The 19,207-nt window shown below is 37.1% G+C and overlaps 1 protein-coding gene across 3 annotated transcripts in view; it reads left to right on the forward strand.

Moving 5' to 3' along the window:
- Positions 1-19,207, forward strand: part of UTRN (utrophin) — a 366,152-nt gene that overhangs the window by 288,787 nt on the left and 58,158 nt on the right. For all 3 annotated transcript variants that reach the window (XM_032185295.1, XM_032185296.1, XM_032185294.1), the window contains 3 exons: positions 3,168-3,228; positions 14,769-14,830; positions 15,814-15,888. In XM_032185295.1, coding sequence (XP_032041186.1) covers positions 3,168-3,228; positions 14,769-14,830; positions 15,814-15,888 — 198 coding nt within the window. The remainder of the gene's footprint in view (positions 1-3,167; positions 3,229-14,768; positions 14,831-15,813; positions 15,889-19,207) is intronic.

The raw sequence follows: 19,207 nt of genomic DNA on the forward strand, positions 1-19,207 counted from the left end.
AAAAATTAAGGTTTTATCCTGACAGGTTGAAATAGCGCATATTCTAAATCAAATTTTTCAAACCTTCGTTGTAACCTTAAGTGACTTCTAACTATGAAGAACAGGCAAGGCTGTAGTCTGAATAATATAACCTCAAACTCCTAAAACTAAAATTATGATGTGATGCATCTGTCTCATACAAATCTTTACCTCCAAAGTTGCACTTTGGAATTAAAAGGCAGGTTTTAATCTGGGCCATCCTGAATGGCAACTATTTTAGGTTGGTATCACCTACCTGTTACTCTTCCTGCAAACCTTAACAAGAAACCACAGCCTCTGCACCCACCAATCTCATCTGATCTGCTCCCAGTTGCCATTTCATCAGTAATTTGTGCTAGCAAAACACCTGTTTCTACCTGTTCATCAGACTCCATCGCCTTAATCCTGTGATTTCCCTCTGCTTTAGCTAGTTGTGTTTCTCTAATAAATAAGCACAGTAAAGTGTTTACTACTGCTGATGGACTTCTTGGAACACTGAATTTGTGGATTCATCCAGTCCATCATGAAGAAAGTGCTTCAGGATATATATTTTTTATTTTTTAATTATATAATATTGTCCTCTCTTCTCGTGATGTAGGAGACTGATCTAGTGCAATTTTGGAGGCCCCTGCAATGCACGATGGTTTGCTGAATCATTTCTCTCCTCCAGTCAGTGTTAGGCTGACTTTAATTGCTCCTCTTTTCATTACTTTTGAGATGGAAAATAAGCTCCTTGCAATTTAACTACTGATCCATAAATTTTACACATCCTTATGGATGAAGGTGAAGAATCCTTATAACCCATTATTCTCTGGAAAAAAAAAAAAAAAAAAGAGAAAGAAAAAAGAATGTTTTATTGTTTCCTGCCTTCAGAAACTAACTTCATTTTTCTATAATTTCATTTATTTTCTAAAGCCTGAGATCTACGTCCCTCTATTTTATTTCTTGTATTCTTTCTCAGAAGAATCCACAAACATCCATGGAGTGCTGGCTCCATATGGTCCCTAACAAATGGCCTAGGCCTTCAAGTGTCCTGCTCAAAGCATCCAAGTGGTGTTCAACCTTTTACTAATACCTGCAGCCCTGCTGTTGAGTGCCAGAATCAATAACTACTCTGCTCAGTTTTTATTGAGAACCTGTTTATAGAAAAGAATGGGAATTCTATTTTACAGAGGTTTGTGCAGTAGAGAAAAGTGGCACTGCTTTTAGAAATTTTGTTCCCAAATAAATAGAGTATGACTCAGTCCATAATAATTAGCAATTTAATTTATTAAGGTTTAGTCCATATCTGTGTCAGTGCAGAGTATCTATAGCCTGTCCTAGCACAAAAATCATACATTACTGTGGCCAGGTTTTACATTCTGGTTAGAAGACATAATTAGTGTAGTTACCCTAGCTGCCATAGGTGCCAAATTGCAGCATTAAAGAATGAAACTTTTTGTTTGTTTGTTTTTCAGCATTGTGAGTACCTATTATTTTTTAGCTAAATACCTCTATTTGAGCATTTAGACATTACTATGTATTTCCATTAACAAGTAATTCAGTTTTATTGCAAACATTATTTTCTTCAAATAATAGTATGAAATTTCCTCTATTTTTTCCAGTGAATAATGATAGAATCATAGAATCATTTAGCTTGGAGAAGACCTCTAAGAGCAACAAGTCCAACCATTAACCTAGTACTGCCAAGTTTACCACTAAGCCATGTCCCTAAGCACCACATCTACACGTCTTTTGAATACCTCCAGGGATGGTGACTCAGCCACTTCCCTGGGCAGCCTGTCCCAGTGCCTAGCAACCCTTTTAGTGAAGAAAATTTGGTTCAAGTAGTTTTCCAAATAGTCTTCTCAGTTGATCTGTCTTTCAGTACATTAATGTTTCTTAACATACAAACCATGAAATTTTGTATGGTCCAGGAAGATGTCACAACCATTAAAATCCTCAGGAGACAGCTGGGAAGAGGGTGAGCCCCCCTCTCTGCAGGAGTACTGGCATGTGGGGCTTATGCTGCTTGTACAGGTCTTGGAACAGAAGAGACAGTTACTCTCAAAAGTACTTTACACAGAGGGATAAGCTCAAAAGTGCTCTCTGCTTGCAGGGAAACTAGATCAACTATGTGTTTTAATTACTTGAGATCCATCAAGCCTGCATCTCGTTTCACCAGGTTTTAAACAGGGGTGTTAGTGCTTAAGAGTAGGTAATCTGTTTTGAAAGTGTGTGTGTGTTCAGTATAAATTCATCCTATTGTGATGTTCAGTTAGTTATTTCTACATGTTCTTTTAATTTCTGCTTCTACAGCATGTTCAGTAAAGTGAGTTTCTTCTGTGATAAAACCCTAATTAATCAGACACTATTCTGGTAGTTTCCAGTAGGCCTTATGGTTCTTCATAGAACCATAAGTTCTTTGTAGGTTCTTGTGGTTCTTCACTAAATAGCCACTTTTAAGCCATGCACCAGAATTCTTTTTGGCATGAAGACTTTCCCCTTTTATCTCTGGGATCTCTAAGTGAATAGAGTAGTGTCGTGCATGACTTTATGCCTTTTGCAACATGGTGTACAGAAGGCTTCTTGGTGTTACAGATGGTATCTGTTGATTTATCTTGATGACTTGTATAAATCCTGCTGTTCAACAAGGAGTGCAAAGACAGGTTTTGTGGCTGTTTGTTGGCTGTACAGTGTTAATCAATATTAATCTGAATTGCAAATAGGAGCAAAGGGTTGTAGCAAATGGTAATAAGGTTGATATTTCTCCTTTTTGTTCTGTTGTTGAGTATTAATTACAGCAGTGGAGGTGTTTATTTTCAAAACTGAAGCTGATGATAAGTCTTTGAAGGTAGGAAAAGCACTGTGTCCATTTTCTCTGGATGGATAGCTTGCTTGTTCAGAATTTATTATCCTTCTATGAAGTAGAATCACCACATTTGTTTTATTTTGAGCTTGACATCAAATAGATGCCTAAAATCACCTTGATAGATTACAGTCATTTCCTCCAGCTGATTTTCTAATTACTGAAAGTTGTCTGGAAAATTATAGCTGTTCCCATTTAATTTATTGTAACTGTTTTAATTGTAAAATAAATAAATAAATATAGTTTTCTTTTTTTTTTTGACAGGTGTTTTCTAATAATCATCTTCTGCTTATTTCCTCAGCCTCAGTACAGTTTCCATGGCAGAGATCTGTCTCACATAACAAAGTGCCCTATTATATCAAGTAAGTTTGCCTTGTTTCTTTATAAGCTTTCCTTAAGCAAAACAGAGGGACTTATCACCATAACCTAGTAGAAAAAAAAAAAGTATATTTCTAAGAGGTAACTAGAAATGTTATTAAGGGTCTGTCTACATGTTGTTATGCTACATACACTATATATTTTCATGTTTATTGCTTTTTTTTTTTTTTTTTTTGCATGCTGTATCATTTTGAAATATGTAAAAATAAAATCAAACAGTAACCAAAACCCCTGCCTCAAACATAAAAAACAGCAGAGACGCTCCAGTGTAACATGGTAGCTTTATTCAAACTAAGCACATCCTTATTAGGGTGGCTCATCCAGAGTATGAACTCTAACAGGAAAGGACTGAATACATAATGCATTAGCAGACCGTGGTGGTGACTAATATCTGTACAGACCATTATTCGTTTTGTGCAAAATTCCCACAGAAAGCTACATTTTGGTTGTCTTCCTGTCATTTTCTTTACTTTTAGGAAGTTTTTATAGCACATAATCAGTGTAAATGTAAAATTAATGTAAACATAGAATAAAAACTTACAGAAATCTTGATTACCAGAAAGAATCATTTAGATATTTATTTAAAAAATAGTAAGTAATTAGTTTTCAAGTAATCGATTTTGATGTGCTCTACTGGGAGCAGTAAAACTTAACTTAGTTTTTCTCATTCCATAAGCATTTATTTATGTACTGTTTGCCTGTACTTTAAAGGTCAAAGACTGCAGCTTTGAGAAAAAAATAGCTGTTTGCTAGAGAGGTAAATGAAATTTTAAGAAGGTACAGTAAGCCAGACCCAGAGCTGTTCATTGTAGGCTGAAAGAAATCTGGGTTAAAATGTTATCGGTTTGAGTTTGGAAAAAAGTAATTTAAGTCTGTAGGATAACTGTGAATTGGTCCTGCAGATAGTTCATTTTAAAAGAACATTGGTGAGGACTTTGTACTATAACATATTGCTCTGTCAAAGCCACATTTTGCATTTCAAATAATTTGAGTGCTTGAGAACTCTGAAAAGTAGGTAATGGTAATCCTTGTTGTTTATCTGTGTCAATCAAATCTGTTGTCATTCTTGAAATGCGACAGTTGTTTTTAAACTGTGATCTGAAGTTGCTTTTTTTTTTTTTTTTAACTGTACAGTAGATAACTGGAAAAATGAAAAACTTGCTGTGATGATCCTTGAGTTTTCTATAGAAAAGTTTACACCTCTGCTGACAAATTCTGCAGGAGGTTACAGAAGGCTGTGACATGGGGCTCCTCTCCCAGTCCCAAGGGAGTCTCTTCCCAGGAAGAGAAGGGGGCACAGGTTGGATGTAGAGGCTACCCAACTCTGGACAGCAATGCAGTGGAAATGATCACACCTGTAACAATTCAAAAAAGACTTTGAAGTTTCAAAATACAGAGTAAGAGGAAAACTACCCTGAAATATTCTTAGTTTTCAAATGAGGCCACTTGAGGCTGAGAAATAAATCCCAGCATCTCTCCAGAAATAGTGTGTTGTTTATTTTTAATGATCTTGCTCAGGATGTTTGGCAATGGGGCAGAAGTGTAGGACTATTTCTCTAATGACTGAGGCCTTCACAGAAGTAAAGACCACTGTTTTATTTTGAGAATGGTTTTAATGAACTCAGCAGACTGCTGCATCTCAAAGACTTTTCCAGTAATCTGGCCCTATCTGCAACATGCCAAGTGTTGCTGAAATGATATCTTGATGCTTGTATCTTGAAAGAGAAGAATTATTTTACGTGTAACTGGTAGGATTTTTTTTTTAATTATTCTTATTTTTAAAAGCATGGGGAGGAATGCTGAATATCAGTAGCTCTATGGTCTGACAAGCAGACTGACACTGGCAGTTTCCTTCATTTCTTCTAGTGTACCAATCTGAATTTCAGTGTTGGCAGCACAGCAGTTAGATAAAACATAGAGTGGTAGAAAATAAAATAGAAAAGAAATGATTTCTGAACTTCACTTGTTTTGGTATGATCAGGCTGGAGAGTACTCTTAGCTTTAAATAGTCTTCAAACTTTGTCTGTTCCCTGATTTCAGATATAGAGGAGATACTGAAAATTTCAGATATAGGATAGAGGAAAACAGTGCTGACATCAAACCTAAACTGATTGAAGCAACTAAATGAGCTTTTGTAATCCAATTCAAGAGGATAGTCAATGAGATTTAATGATGGTGTGTTTTTTTTTTTTTTTTGGGGGGGGGGGGAGGTAGAAGCAAAACAGAAAAAATGCAAGAATTACCTTCTTACTTTTTATTTAATTACTTAATTTTCATATACTTCTAATGTAATTATTACTAACATATTTGATGTAACAAACAAACAACATACGTAGAAGGAAAATTTATGATGTGTCTCAGTAATTCATATAATTTGGTATCAGTCATATTTACTGTTTTTATGGTAAGATTTTTATGTTCAGTGAGGGACTTTAAGGTGCCAGTTTTTCATTTTAAGGGATAAGGAAGAAAAACATAAGAACAAGGAAGATAAAAGTGTGATTCAATGATTGGTGGAAGAAAACGGAGAATTTCTGAAATAAATAAAATAAGTAAATTAGTTTTGAAAGTGAAAGAAATGCCAACTGAAATCAGACTTCTTTAATTCTGAATAGGAACATGCACTTTTCTTAGTCAGCGATAAATTCATACCTTTACTCCATTTGGGTTGCTTTTTTGTGAATGCCCTTGAAGGAGAAAAGTTAAATATTTAGAAAGTGACATAGCTGCAGAAGATGATGCAGTGGTACTTTTGCTAAGATGAGTGCTTAAAAAAAACTGTATTTTTTGCAGTGTTATTGCATGTAGAAAAGGTTTTAAAAAAACTCTGCAGTTGAGAGAAGGCAGGAGGCAGTACTTTAGGTAGCAATGAAGCTGTAAGGAGGATGTCAGAATGATGCAAGATGTCTGTATTTTCAGATGAGCAGCATTTATTCTGTTTGTTTCCCGAGGCTGGTGGTAAATTGCGTTTACATGCACAGAGAGAAGTGTCTTGGAGAAAAAGGGCCTTAGTGTGCCAGCACATGGTGGTGGCTTTGGAGAACAGTTTGTTCTTCCCACCCCATTTATTAACCATTGGTGCATCCGCTCCCTCTGCACTTGTATTTAATCAGGTAACAGAAGCACATGAAAGATTACAAAACCCGTGTACAAACTCCTCTGCCCCATAGGCTCAGACAGAGGCAATTTGAGTTAGGAGCATTTTGGAAAGGACTCTGCTGGAAGGAAGAGGGATTCATAATTTATTGAGACCAGGTTTATAAAGGTGCATGCGCCCTGTGCTACTGCAGATATTTAGTTGAACTGAGCTTACAGAGACGATTTAGCCTCTTTTCTCCTCTTGAATATGCAAATCAAATTTGCCAAGTGGCTTTACCTCTGCTGAGGTGATTTTATTTAGTCCTGTTTTTCTCCTGCTTGATTTTTTTTCATGACAACTGATAAAGGCTTTTGTATTTCTGTAGTCTGAATCTCCTCTGTAGCAGTAGAATTCAATCAAAACACAAATCTGTAAAATCTACATTCTCTTGAAAAAATCTTAGTCTTTCATGCTTTGTAAAAGAGAATGGGACTAATGATCTGTATGGAGGGGAGACAGAGCACAGCACGCATGGTATTTACTAATGCACTCTTAGTAATTAAAGTGTTAAGTTTGGACAAATGATTTGGCAAACATGACATTGAATGCATGCTTTCATAGGCTGGATTACAAAGGTTGGAGAGTTAATAAGGAGTGTTCTCTGCTGTTTTTCATTTACAACTATTTGAATTGCACAAATAAGACATGTTTGGCCATACCAGATAATGAAAAAAAAAAGCCTATGTAACATAGCACTTCAATAAAAATGTTCTGAGAAGAAACAAGAAAAAAGGAGACACTATATATGATCTTTAAGCATCTTTGAGGAATGCATGATTCACTGAAAGGAATATTCATTCAGAAAACATAATTACCCTGGCATTCCTCACTGTTGTTCATTTAACTGTAATTTAAGTGTGCTTCAGCTGTGTACCGTTCAAGGCTGTAATTTATTAGATATTTGTACTGTGCAGAAGAAACAAAAGGGAAATGCAAAAAGGGTCACAGTAAGTTTAATCTCATGCAGGGCATTTAATAGGGAGACCAGCTTCTTGGTGTAATCATTAAATTGATCCATATCAAACTCCATCGTCACCTTGGTTACTTTTCTATCATCCTGCGAAGAGTCTGGAATCATCAAGGTTTTCAAAATCCTGTTTTATCACCTCCTATATCATGTTCAACTTTATGGGGGAAAGGAATAAAATGCTTTCTGCTTCTAGATGTTTTTTTTTCTTTCAAGACTGTTCAGGAAATCTGTCCTGATGTTTGTTTTATGTCTGTGTAGGGAAGAGGAGAAATAATGAAACTGGGAAATTTAACTCTTATACTAGTTGTAACCATTTTTAGAAGTATTAAGAAGTATTTCTTTAGAAAGAAGAATAAAATAATTTGCAGAAAGAGCTAATACAAGTTTCAGTTTTTGAGAGTTTCTTCAATTACCACTTGCTGCACTGGTCTTCATTTTCTATTAGAGAAGTGCAGTAGCACATTTTCTCTGGAGAGATTTCAAAATATCTGCATATAAATTGCTCCACCAACCTCTAAAATACATTACCCTTGCAATGCATTATGCTGACTCTTTTTCACCATAAAACAGTACTTTCTAATGGGCTTAAAAAAAAAAAAAAAAAAAAAAAAAACAAAGTGGGGGAAAAAAAAAGGAAGTATACAGTATCTGGATAAAACACCATGACATTTATAAAGCAGGGATGTTGTTCTGCCTTTTGAAACTCAGCAAGGGCAGCAGAGTCATAGCTCTGAGTGCTACAGGTTCATTAGAGATCAGTAAAGGTTCTGATTTCACTTAATGTTTTGGGCAAATGGCTATAGGAGCAAAAAGCTTCTTAACATGGATCCCGGAGTACAGTTTTATTACCAGCCCTTGTCTTGCTTGCCAGTGACTATCAACAAAGATACAGGCTTTGTCCATACTAAGAAGTTATATAAAAAGCCTTCTGTCTTTCTCGTTTACTTTCTTTTAGACAAAAAGTTAAAGACTAAATTGATTATTTTTTTCTCAAGTCCATAGACAGCTTGAAACAAATGGAGACGTGCAACTTGCTCCATTTATTTCAAGAGGATTGTTCTCTTATTTCTAGAGATCATAAGTTAAATGCTAACTGCGTGTTAGCTCTGAATTTGCAGTCAGTGAGTGTTTTTAATGGGGATTATATTTGTCAATTATAATTAGAAAGCTGCCAGGAAATATAATGGATAAGAAGCAGATTGTAAGGGTAAATGTTTCTCATTTAAGCTTTAGAGCAATTCATTAATAAGTTTTTAAAAATTGAAATATTATATCTATAATGTTTATTTTCTAGTTATTTAAGATTGCACAGATACATTTAGGCCTTTTAAAATTACATTGCTTTGTCATCAATCTATTCATGGATGCATGTTTTGCTATGTGGCTTTATATTCATAGAATCATAGAGTGGCTTGGGTTGGAAGGGACCTCATAGATCATCTAGTTCCTACCCCCTGCCATTGGCAGGGATGTCACCCACTAGGCCACATCCAGCCAAAAAAAGCCCCAAAGCCCCATCCAGCCTGGACTTGAACACCTCCAGGGATGGGGCATCCACAGCTTCTCTGGGCAACCCGTGCCAGTGCCTTACCACCCTCTGAGTGAATAAATTCCCCCTTGTCTTATCACTATCTGTCTATGTTAGTAAGTGTTGGCAGAAAAGACCTGAGACTCTCTTATTCTGAGTAACTCAGTCCTGTGATACTAACCAAAAAATAACACTAAGTGAATTAACTTGTGACTTAGTCAGGGAAACACTTCTAATTCTTTCCTAACTGATCCAAGTTGAAAGATGTAATATGTGCCACCACTTGTGCTGCTGTTCTGCAGACCAGCTCACTTGTGTAATAGCAGAAATGCCTTCTTACACCAACTCCTGTGTGCAGAATGAAACCTCATATCCTGAGCTCCTGTAGACCTCGGAAAGACCTTTTTTTATGCACTTCCATTTGTATGCAAGATGATTAATGAGCCCAGTTGTTTTTTACTCCTACTGAATGTAAATATCACCTTATTCTACAAGCTCCTGAAGCTGAGTACTCATGAGAGAAGGTGCTCCTTGGTGTGGGTGTCACAGCAGCAGCCACCTAACAGTCTCATCGTGGTCATGCTGCTCTCTGGTATTAAAATGGTTTTCAGTCATCTCACTGTGTCTTAGTTTGAATAAGAAGAGAAACATCAGTGACCATAAAGGGATTTTCTTCCAAAGGAGCAGTGGAAATATTGTAAATCTCTCTTAACAAAAAATACTGAATGAATTTATTATAATAAAGCAAAGAACAGTACATATACATGCCATGCTGTCACTGCAGGCTGTAAATCTGAACCAAATATGTAGGCATGCTGCCACATGACATACCCTCTGTTTGGTTTCTGTAATGTGTATGCTAGCTATGGTTGTGCTACACTTACACTAGCATGGTTGCAACTGCCAAGAATTGTTTCGCTATGGTTCTCATAAATCACTAGAACTGGAGTAATGAATCAGATCAATTGATTTAAGAAAAATGAACGGGAAAAGAAATCTTGTTATTCTGGTTTCTTTGTTTTAATATCAGTTGCCCACATATAAGCAGTTTTTCTTCCTCTCTGGACTGAACAATGAGCATGTGAACATTTGCATACCAGGTTTAAATCATGGAGGTAGAGTATTTCCACTGTGAAATTACAGGTGCATCTAAACAAAACTGGACCTTTTATTTTGTTTGTCCTTGAATTTATTTGCGTACGTTAATTGGAATATTCTTGGCAATGCATTCAGTGATTTTGTAAAAGGTTCTAAAAAGCTGTTGAAGTGAATAGGGTTCTGATGGCAATAAAATGAATATAATTTCTACTGTATCTTCTTTATGAAAAAAAAAAAACACAAAAAACTGGAGCCTTTAGACTGAAATTTCTTGGGTAGCTTTAGCTCAAAGATCAACTTCTAGTGGGCGACAACACATCGTCCAATTATATGAAGATTCTGTTTCTAAATCTGCAAGTTGAGGAGTATCAGACTTTAAACCATGAGGACCGGAGTAAACGTGGTTGCTCTGTTAATGCTGGTTGGTGAAACCTGGGGCAGAACTGCCACAATACTTGCAAAGAAAAGGAAGACTTTGTATAGATTGGTCTGCTCTTCCTTAAATGCCTATCTTGATTTTTTTCAGTTCAGTGAGATGACTAAAAATGATGAACTTTCTCAGGAATTTTGACAAGTTATCATGTAGAATTCTTTCCCCTCCCAGCATCATTCCAAATTTAGGTTTTGATTAGCTTTCTCTGCAGGCTGTTTTCTATCGTTGAGGGTTACAGATTGTATTTTTCTATAGAAAAATACAGAAAATAACATTTTCCACAGTCTTAGTAGAGGCTAACAGGGCTGAATTTTCTGAAGACTTCCTGTATTCTCTGTGTGGTGAAATCAATCCATCTGATTCTCACTAATTGCCTTCTGGACATATCAGAAGTTAAATAGACTCCAGAGGAATTCAGTTGGAGCTCTCTGTGTGATGTAATAAAACCATTTTGCTTGGAAATCTTCAGAAAATGATTAGAACATTATTTTATTTTATTTTATTTTATTTTATTTTATTTTATTTTATTTTATTTTATTTTATTTTATTTTATTTTATTTTATTTTGAGAAAAATGAGTACTGATTTAGTTGCTTACCTAGTTTTAGCTGTTTCTGGTTGTGGTAGGGATGACACTTTTCATGCATCCGTGTAAAAGAGATATAAAAAAAATGTGTGATCTTGCTTATTATGAACTTTCTCTTTCTTGTAGGTCTCATGTATGTTGTTTGTGTTTACTGAGCAAGATATCAGAGAAGCAAGGGAACACTGCTTTTACTCTCTGGTCAGAAACTGATAGGCAGTTAATTAGTTACTTAAAGTTAAACAGATTGATTATTGATTAGGTTAGATGTTTCACTGGAACAGGCTTCCCAGGGAAGTGATGGAGTCACCATCCCTGGAAGTCTTTAAAAGACGTTTAGATGTAGAGCTTAGGGATATGGTTTAGTGGGGACTGTTAGTGTTAGGTCAGAGGTTGGACTCGATGATCTTGAGGTCTCTTCCAACCTAGAAATTCTGTGATTCTGTGATATGTCATGCGTTTGTATAAAAAGGAGCTAGAAGGTCCTGATCAGAAAGATCTCCCCTAGTCAAGTCCATCTCATCTGTTCCAGATCATCCAGTACTGTAAAGTTTCTAAACAAGTTCTTTAGGACTTCATCTGCTTGCATTAGGAACACAAAAGCTGCTGTATCTACAGCAGGGAAAGATGGATGTTTTTTTCAAAGAACTGCTTTACAAACCAAATCACGAGAAAGCACTTTGTCTTTCATACCTCCAGTTTTAAGCGCCTAATAAAATGACTCCTTTGTCTAGCAATTTTATTTGTAGCATGGAAAGGCTAGCTGCACACCCATTTTTTTTCTTCCTGTGAAAATCAATTTGTAAATAGAAGTCCCTGCGTATTATGAAACTGTTATCAAACAAAACTTTGCATTAAGAAATGTCACTCTAGAGACTGATTCCAACCCTCCTTCTCCCTCCCCCCACCCTTTTTTAATAGCTCTTTTAAAATTTGCAGTCACATTTTTTTCCTTCAGCCCTGTCCTGTGTAGTCTTGCTTTAGTGCCTCAAAAATGAAGCCTAATCCATGGAATAGATTCAGTGGAAGTACTGACCCTGCCTGCAGCAGTGGTGTTGCTGCCTCCTTTGACCTGAACAGGCTGTTCAGTTGGTGATTCACTCACTGTAAGCCCATGACTCTTCTCTTCTGGATTCATGTATGAGATTGCTCAGCTCTCATGGATGTTTTCTCTCTAGTTGCTTTGGGATGAGTCTGGCACAATCACCTTCCCCTCATGTAGTCATTTAGCAGCTATCGGGTAGTACTGGCTCTTGGGGAATTGTGAACAAGCCCAGACTCTCTCTCCTTTTTTCACTTCCACCAGATGATGCTCATTGGGGTCTCCTAACTCATCTCAGAGAATCCCCGTGACAGGTAGCTACCATAGGTGGCACGTGAAAGAACTGAATGAAAAATTTTAAGAGGACTTGAATTTGCACGTTTTTCACATACATTGTTTACACTAATATTTTAACATTTAAAAAGGTGAAATATATTTTTATGTATACATACATAAAACATCGATTGTAGTACTGCTGTTTACCTTCACTCTCAACAAAGAAGTTTGAAGGTCTTTTAGGCTAAAGCCTTTCCTAATGAACTACAAGACTTTTTTTCTACTTACAATGTCAGCAATAAAATCACCAATCTTGGATTGTTTTTTCTTTCTCTCTCTCTTCCCCCCCTCCTCCTTTTCCCTTTTTATCAGAGGAGTTGAGATTAAAACAAGCTTTATTAAACTGATCACTTATTGGATCAATTACTGTGGACAGTTGCAATGGCTTTTGTCAACACAAACCAATTTTAAATGGCTAACATAACAGTGGCATGTCACTTAACATAATAGTGCAGATATTTGGCATCTTCAGGACTAGTTTTGGGATTATTAAGTAAGTCAATCGTTACAAGCCATCATATTATATTTGTTCCTCTTTCTAATATACTGTAATTTGTTCTATACCAGGGCTTGTGAGAGTGCTGGACAGTTGGTTGCCTTTACCTTGGCACTGCACCAGACCCAAATACATCCAGGGAAATAATTGTATATCTACTTATTTTTTGAAATGACTTTTCTGGACAAGGCTAAACATAATGCTGTTTTAGAAGTGTCTTTCTAGAGCGGCAATGGTATCATGCAGTGGTGTTATCACACTGAAACCAAAGAAAACTTTCAGCCTAGGAAAGAAAGTCTGCTTAGGCAGGGTTTAAATACGTAATTAAAAGTAGGAATGTGTTCAAATGTAAGTATGTACTTCCTCTCTCTTCTGATTTGGGGAGAGTTTACTATAATATTTTGAAGTTGCAATGTCTAACAGAAGATGTAGTTTTGCATGTTGCCTAAATCTCTCTTGTTTAAATGTAATCATGTGCAGGGCTTTTCCTTTTTTTTTTTTTTTTTTGTTATCTACTAAGGAATATTCACAAAGAGGGGAAAGAGGATTTATACCTTCTGAATTAATTGGTAATACATATTTGTCTGTGAACTTCCATGAAAACCACCTCACAAAGTTGTGATGGTGCCAGTATACAAGTGAGATTCATGGCAGAGAGAATTCAGCCTAGTGACAGAGAGAAACTGACTGCAGAGACCTAGACCAGACCCAAACCTGGAACGGTCACACTGGTGTACAGAATATAAACCCAGTCTCATATCCTCTGTGCAGAGGCACAGTGCATGCACTTTCCAGTAGTGTATCTCAAACGGGTAATGTAAAGGCCTTTCAGCCCTTTCTTGGTTTGGAGCCTCCTCTGCTTTGTGGTATTTGTTGGTGTGAAATTATTGTGCACCCACAGATGCACAGCCATTTGTACCAACTGAAGATAGAGTCCACTACATTTAATGAAAAAGTGTCAACCAACTACATCTGTATGTGAAAAATGTGTGCATTAACAATTTTTAAGTAGAAACAAAGCTGAAATAAGCTGTGTTCTGTGCTCATTATTCTTAAGTCTGCTAACCTGGCATCATTTCATTTTCGTTATTAACTTTTAAAGTGAGTGCTATGATCTTTTTCGCTCAACTTCTCTAATTAATTTTCTCAGAAATCTAATTCAAGTGTAAATATTTCAAGGGAAGACTGTGCAATCATTCCAACAATTGATATTCAGAAACACGCAAAATGTGGCACGTGGAACAAAATTCAAGATTTCACTAGGTCTGAGGTAGTATGCATTATGACCCCTATAGCAGCATACGTGAAACCTCGGTGAATGAAAGCAACAGTACTAAACGGTGGGTTAATTGATGCTGCCTATTCAATCTCTGTTCTGTGAATACTAGCATAGAGCACAGCCCCTGAATTAAGATAGTCTGGTAAAGTGTGAGACAAGTGGTCAGGCTTTCCATTAGATGTGTTGCAGGTAAAACTTAAAAATTGTTGTATGTATTCTGATACATGTCTTCAGGTATGCAGTGGAATCTGAAGTAAAACCTCAATGTTTTTTATTTTTTAACGTATGTTTTACGAATGTTTTTATTGTGCTGCAGTAACAGGAAGTTTTGCATTTTTATCTTATTAATGTGCTTCAGCTTCAGAGTTCAACAGATACAACACTTAGAATAAAATCTAATGTTAAATATGGGTGGCTATCATCTAACTTTGTGACTAAAAACATCAAGGAGCTGAGTGGCACAAATCAGGTCTTCCAGCTAAAGATCTGATGGATTTCTTCCCTTTCGAAAGCAAAGTCAGAATATCCCTTTTTTTTTTCTTTTTTTTTTTTTTTCCCCTCTCCTTTTCATGTGTGTATATATATGTTACCTGAAATTTTGATTACTTTATTCCTTTATAGTCATGAGACACAGACAACCTGTTGGGATCATCCTAAAATGACTGACCTTTTCCAGTCCTTAGGTGAGTACATTTCTTAAAACAAAGCACTACATGATATTCATGCCCCGAATGAGAGCTTGGATTGTTGACCCACCTCTGAGTTGTTATGACCTGTATGTCACAGCATTTCCCAGTCTGCTGTGATCAGACTTATTTTGCACAAAACCTACTGCCTTGATCATGTCACATCCATTGCCTTTTGGTAATTTTAATTCTGAAAAACATTTTCTGACACTATGCTTTAATGTATTATCCTATTTATTTCTATAAAGTCCACATTGGGTTGTCCAATGACATGGGCTACCAGTCTGGAGTGAACTGATTTTTGTAATATATCAGAGCCAGCTATGCTGTCAGTGAAGGCTAGGCCATATTATGATACAACTAGTTCAACATGCCTTACTAACGTATGCATTTACTGGGAAATCTCCCTTTCTGAGGCATGGAACGATAAAATACTGTTAAGTGAGGGAAAATAAATTACTGTACCTATCAGTTTCTAAAGTAGAGTTTAAGGTTGTCTGACAACTCCTTTCAAAGCAGTGTTAACAAAGTCATGTCATAGAAATAATCAGTTAAAGAGCCATTTTTTCTTCTTTACTGTGACCTTTGCTGCCCTCTGTCTGAGATGTAAAATATTTGAGAGATGTACTGTATTTGAACACTCATCTGAAATCTATTCAGCTCTACATAATACACATGTAAAGCTCTATCGTATGGATATGTGTTATGTGTGCCAAGATAGTGTCAGGATTTCTGATGTGCCAATCTCTGAGGGCCCAGCACTGTCTGAACCACAAGGTCTTCCCTGCAGGTGGACTTTTTTTTTAACAATAACTTGTCAGTTGTTTTTGTTTGTTCTGATATATGCTATTAATTGATTGCAGAGAAAAATAAGGGATATCAGGCTTTTTAAAGTATGTAACACTGTGAAAATTTATATATGATGGAAACTTACAGACTCTCTTTTTAGGGCTGCTCACATTTCTGTTCTGCTCTTTCAGCTGACTTGAACAACGTACGCTTCTCTGCCTACCGTACAGCTATCAAAATCCGGCGACTGCAGAAAGCACTGTGCTGTGAGTTTTGCCTTTGAGACAAATCATTTCTCTACAGTACTTGCAGAAGGGATGGTCAGCTTGAACTTTGTGAGATTCACATTTAACAAGGGGCCAGTTACATCCTTGACAGATTGTCAGACAACAAAATGGCAGGAAGAATTCCCAATAATAGGTATTGTTGTCACAAATAAATGAAGTCATTGACTGAAAAGAAGGGCTACAGAAGGTAAATGATACGGGGTGAAATGGAATTCCCTTTGATAACAATTTGAGAAGTGATAGGCAGATCAATACTGAACCTCTGCCTATTGCATTCTGTTTCTCATACAAGGTGATACAATCTAGTCTGAAATGATTTGAGCTAAAATCTTGATCTTTGACATGAAATCAGATATTTTATATTTTAGAGAATTAAATTCCATGTTTTGAAGTGTTTACTACTGCTTGATTTAATTTTGAAAAGAATCCTCTCTCTCAGAGAGTGTATCTTGCTGTGTTAACTTTAGTTAAAGAAGAATTTAGGCCTCTTGAAGTGCAAAGTTATAGGGTATGGATCTGTATGGTTGGTTATGGGTAGTTGGTATTGCTCTACATTTTAATCATACAAAGGTACTACAACAAAACAAGCTGCTTTTATTAACAATAATAGTATGTGCATGTATATTGGGGGGTGTGGGGAAGGGTCTCAGACAGGAAATAAGCATGTATTTAATATGGATCAGTGTCTGTGTGCTTCTGCCCAGACCTGTGTTGGCATTTTTCCCTGTTCTTAAGTAATCTAGTAGTTCAGCCACAGTTTACCCTGAAGAGTAGATAGATTGTGTCAGCAGGAGAAGATAGATGTCTATTGAGTAGGTGCAGCTGTCTAAACTATTTTTCATAGAATCAGAGAATGCTTTAGGTTGGAATTGAACTTAAAGTTCAACCTCCCTTGCCATGGGCAGGGACACTTCCCACTAGACCACCTTTAAATTTAAAGCCATTACCCCTTGTCCTATTAATGCATGCAATTGTACAAAAGTCCCCCTCCAACCTTCTGATAGGCCCCTTTTAAGTACTGGAAGGCTGTTATAAGGTGTCCCTGGAGCTTTCATTTCTCCAAGGTGAACAACCCCAACTCTCTCAACCTACCTTCACAGAAGAGGTGCTCCAGCCCTCTGCTTATCCTCGTGGGCTTGTTCTAATACTTCCATGGCCTTCTTGTGCTTAGGGCCCCAGAGCTGATCTGATCATAGGACTCCAGGTGGGGTCTCACAAGAACAGAACAGAGGGGCATAATCACCTCCTATGTTCTGCTGGCCCCACTTCTTTTGATGCAGCCCAGGATACAGTTGGCTTTCTGGGCTGCAAGTGCACACTGGTGGTTCATATCAAGCTTCTCAGCAACAAACACCTTCTCATCAGGGCTGGTCTCAATCTACTCTCCACCCAGCCTGTATTTGTGTTTGGGATTGCCCCAGCCCAGATGCAAGACTTTGCACTTGGCCTTGTTGAACTTCACAAGGTTCACACTTGCCCACCTCTCAAGCTTGTACAGGTCCCTCTGGATGGCATCCCCTCCCTCCAGCTTGTCGACCATACCACACAGGTTGGTGTCATTGGCAAACTTGCTGAAGGTGCACTCAATTTCACTGTAAAGTATGTATCAACATATACCTAAAAAAAAGAACACAAAAACAGAGCAAGAAAGAAAAGTAAAAGTCTCCTTAGGCATGCTCCTCTCAGGAAGAAAGAGTGAAAAAACAGATTGCACATGATGGATGCTAATCATGCTGCCTATTCCTGACAGGCATATGGATGCTCTAGCCACCTGTATAGAACAAACTTCACTTTCCTAACATCTAATATGCTTTGGGGAAGAACATACTTCCTGCCCTTACTTATACAGAAAATTATATCAATTTCTGTAATAACTGCAATAGTGAGTTCTCCTCATTCATAGATTTCAAAAGTGCCCTACTATCAGAGTGAATATTGTCTCCAGCTTCAGAGGGAGGTGGAAAGAGGGAAGCAGCAAAAGGTAAAGAAAATACTCTGGTTTAAAAGGGCCAGGAGTAAAACTGTCATCTCTGCAGATCCAGTCTGCCTTGTTATTTATGAAGCTGCTTGCTTGCTCCATCTCTGTCTTATGAGAGGGAGACTGAGAACCTGCTTTCCCTCATCACAACAGCCAAAAAACACTTTATTATGTGTGCCTATTTGACAAAGCATTGGTTTAATTTGTGAGAGCACAACAATGTGGACTTTTAAGAAGGACAATATAGATTATCCACAAAGCTAAATTCTACAATATTTTTGTCTCTGAACAGAAATTCTCTAATATCTGGCAGAATTTAAAAAACACCTTGAAAAATATAATAAATGTTACTTTTTTCATTGTTTGCTTAGCAGATAATGTCTTATCCAGGAACAGACGAAAATCCCTTTAATTGTGATGATTCTTGACCTGTTTCTGGTCCATGTATGGCTGCTGGGATGACCAAAACATGGCCTGTGCTAACACTTCCTCTCTGAGGAAGGGGAGAGTGATTAAGCAACATCTAGAATTATTATTATTATTATTATTTTAACTTTTTTTTTTGGTGATGGCCTTCTTTTAAGGTAGGAACAGGGTCATCTTCTGTGCCCCTGGCATTCATTCTCTGGTCTGAGTTATTTTAGTCTTCCATTGTATTTCCCATAATTTTAACTGTTGATTTTTAAAGGTATTTGGATGCATAATGCCTCAGAAAGGCTTATGAGCTAAGGCAGTGAAAATGTCAAAACAAATCACTAGAAAATGAGGTCACTGTAAAATGTAGAACATGACAAATTGCTGTCACAGCCGCAGAGTGTGTGTAGCTGAAAAGGTCTTTTGGTGAGAGCTCCAAGGGCACAGCTGAAGAGGCATGCACAGTACTACTTGCACATGATGGATTTTGACTTTGCAGTGAGGACTTGCAACACAGTGTTAGTACTATACGAGCACGTTCAGAAGTAAGTAATTTGAGAACTGTGCTTTGGAAAACTTCATTGATGCAAAGTTTCTCTTTTATTTTTTTTGCTCTTAAGTAAGTGTTTTGGGGAGGCTCTTGTTCCCCTCTGCCCTTTTAGAAATACACAAGTAGAGTCACGATTCACCTTACTCTGGTTTTGGAAGGTAGATTCCTGCAGAGACTAGTGTATGTGTATACATACCTACGTGCATTTATTTTGTAGGAAGCTGAGAAAGGTTGCAGGTTGGAAAGAACAAATTCTTAGTCTCGGTCTCACGTTATGTGAGCCAGACATACTAACAGCACTTTCCCACTGTGACACAAGAAGAATGGGGCCTGGGAGAATAGCCTGTACAGAACAG

The sequence above is a fragment of the Aythya fuligula genome, chromosome 3 (assembly GCF_009819795.1).
Source record: "Aythya fuligula isolate bAytFul2 chromosome 3, bAytFul2.pri, whole genome shotgun sequence".
Lineage (NCBI taxonomy): Eukaryota > Metazoa > Chordata > Aves > Anseriformes > Anatidae > Aythya > Aythya fuligula.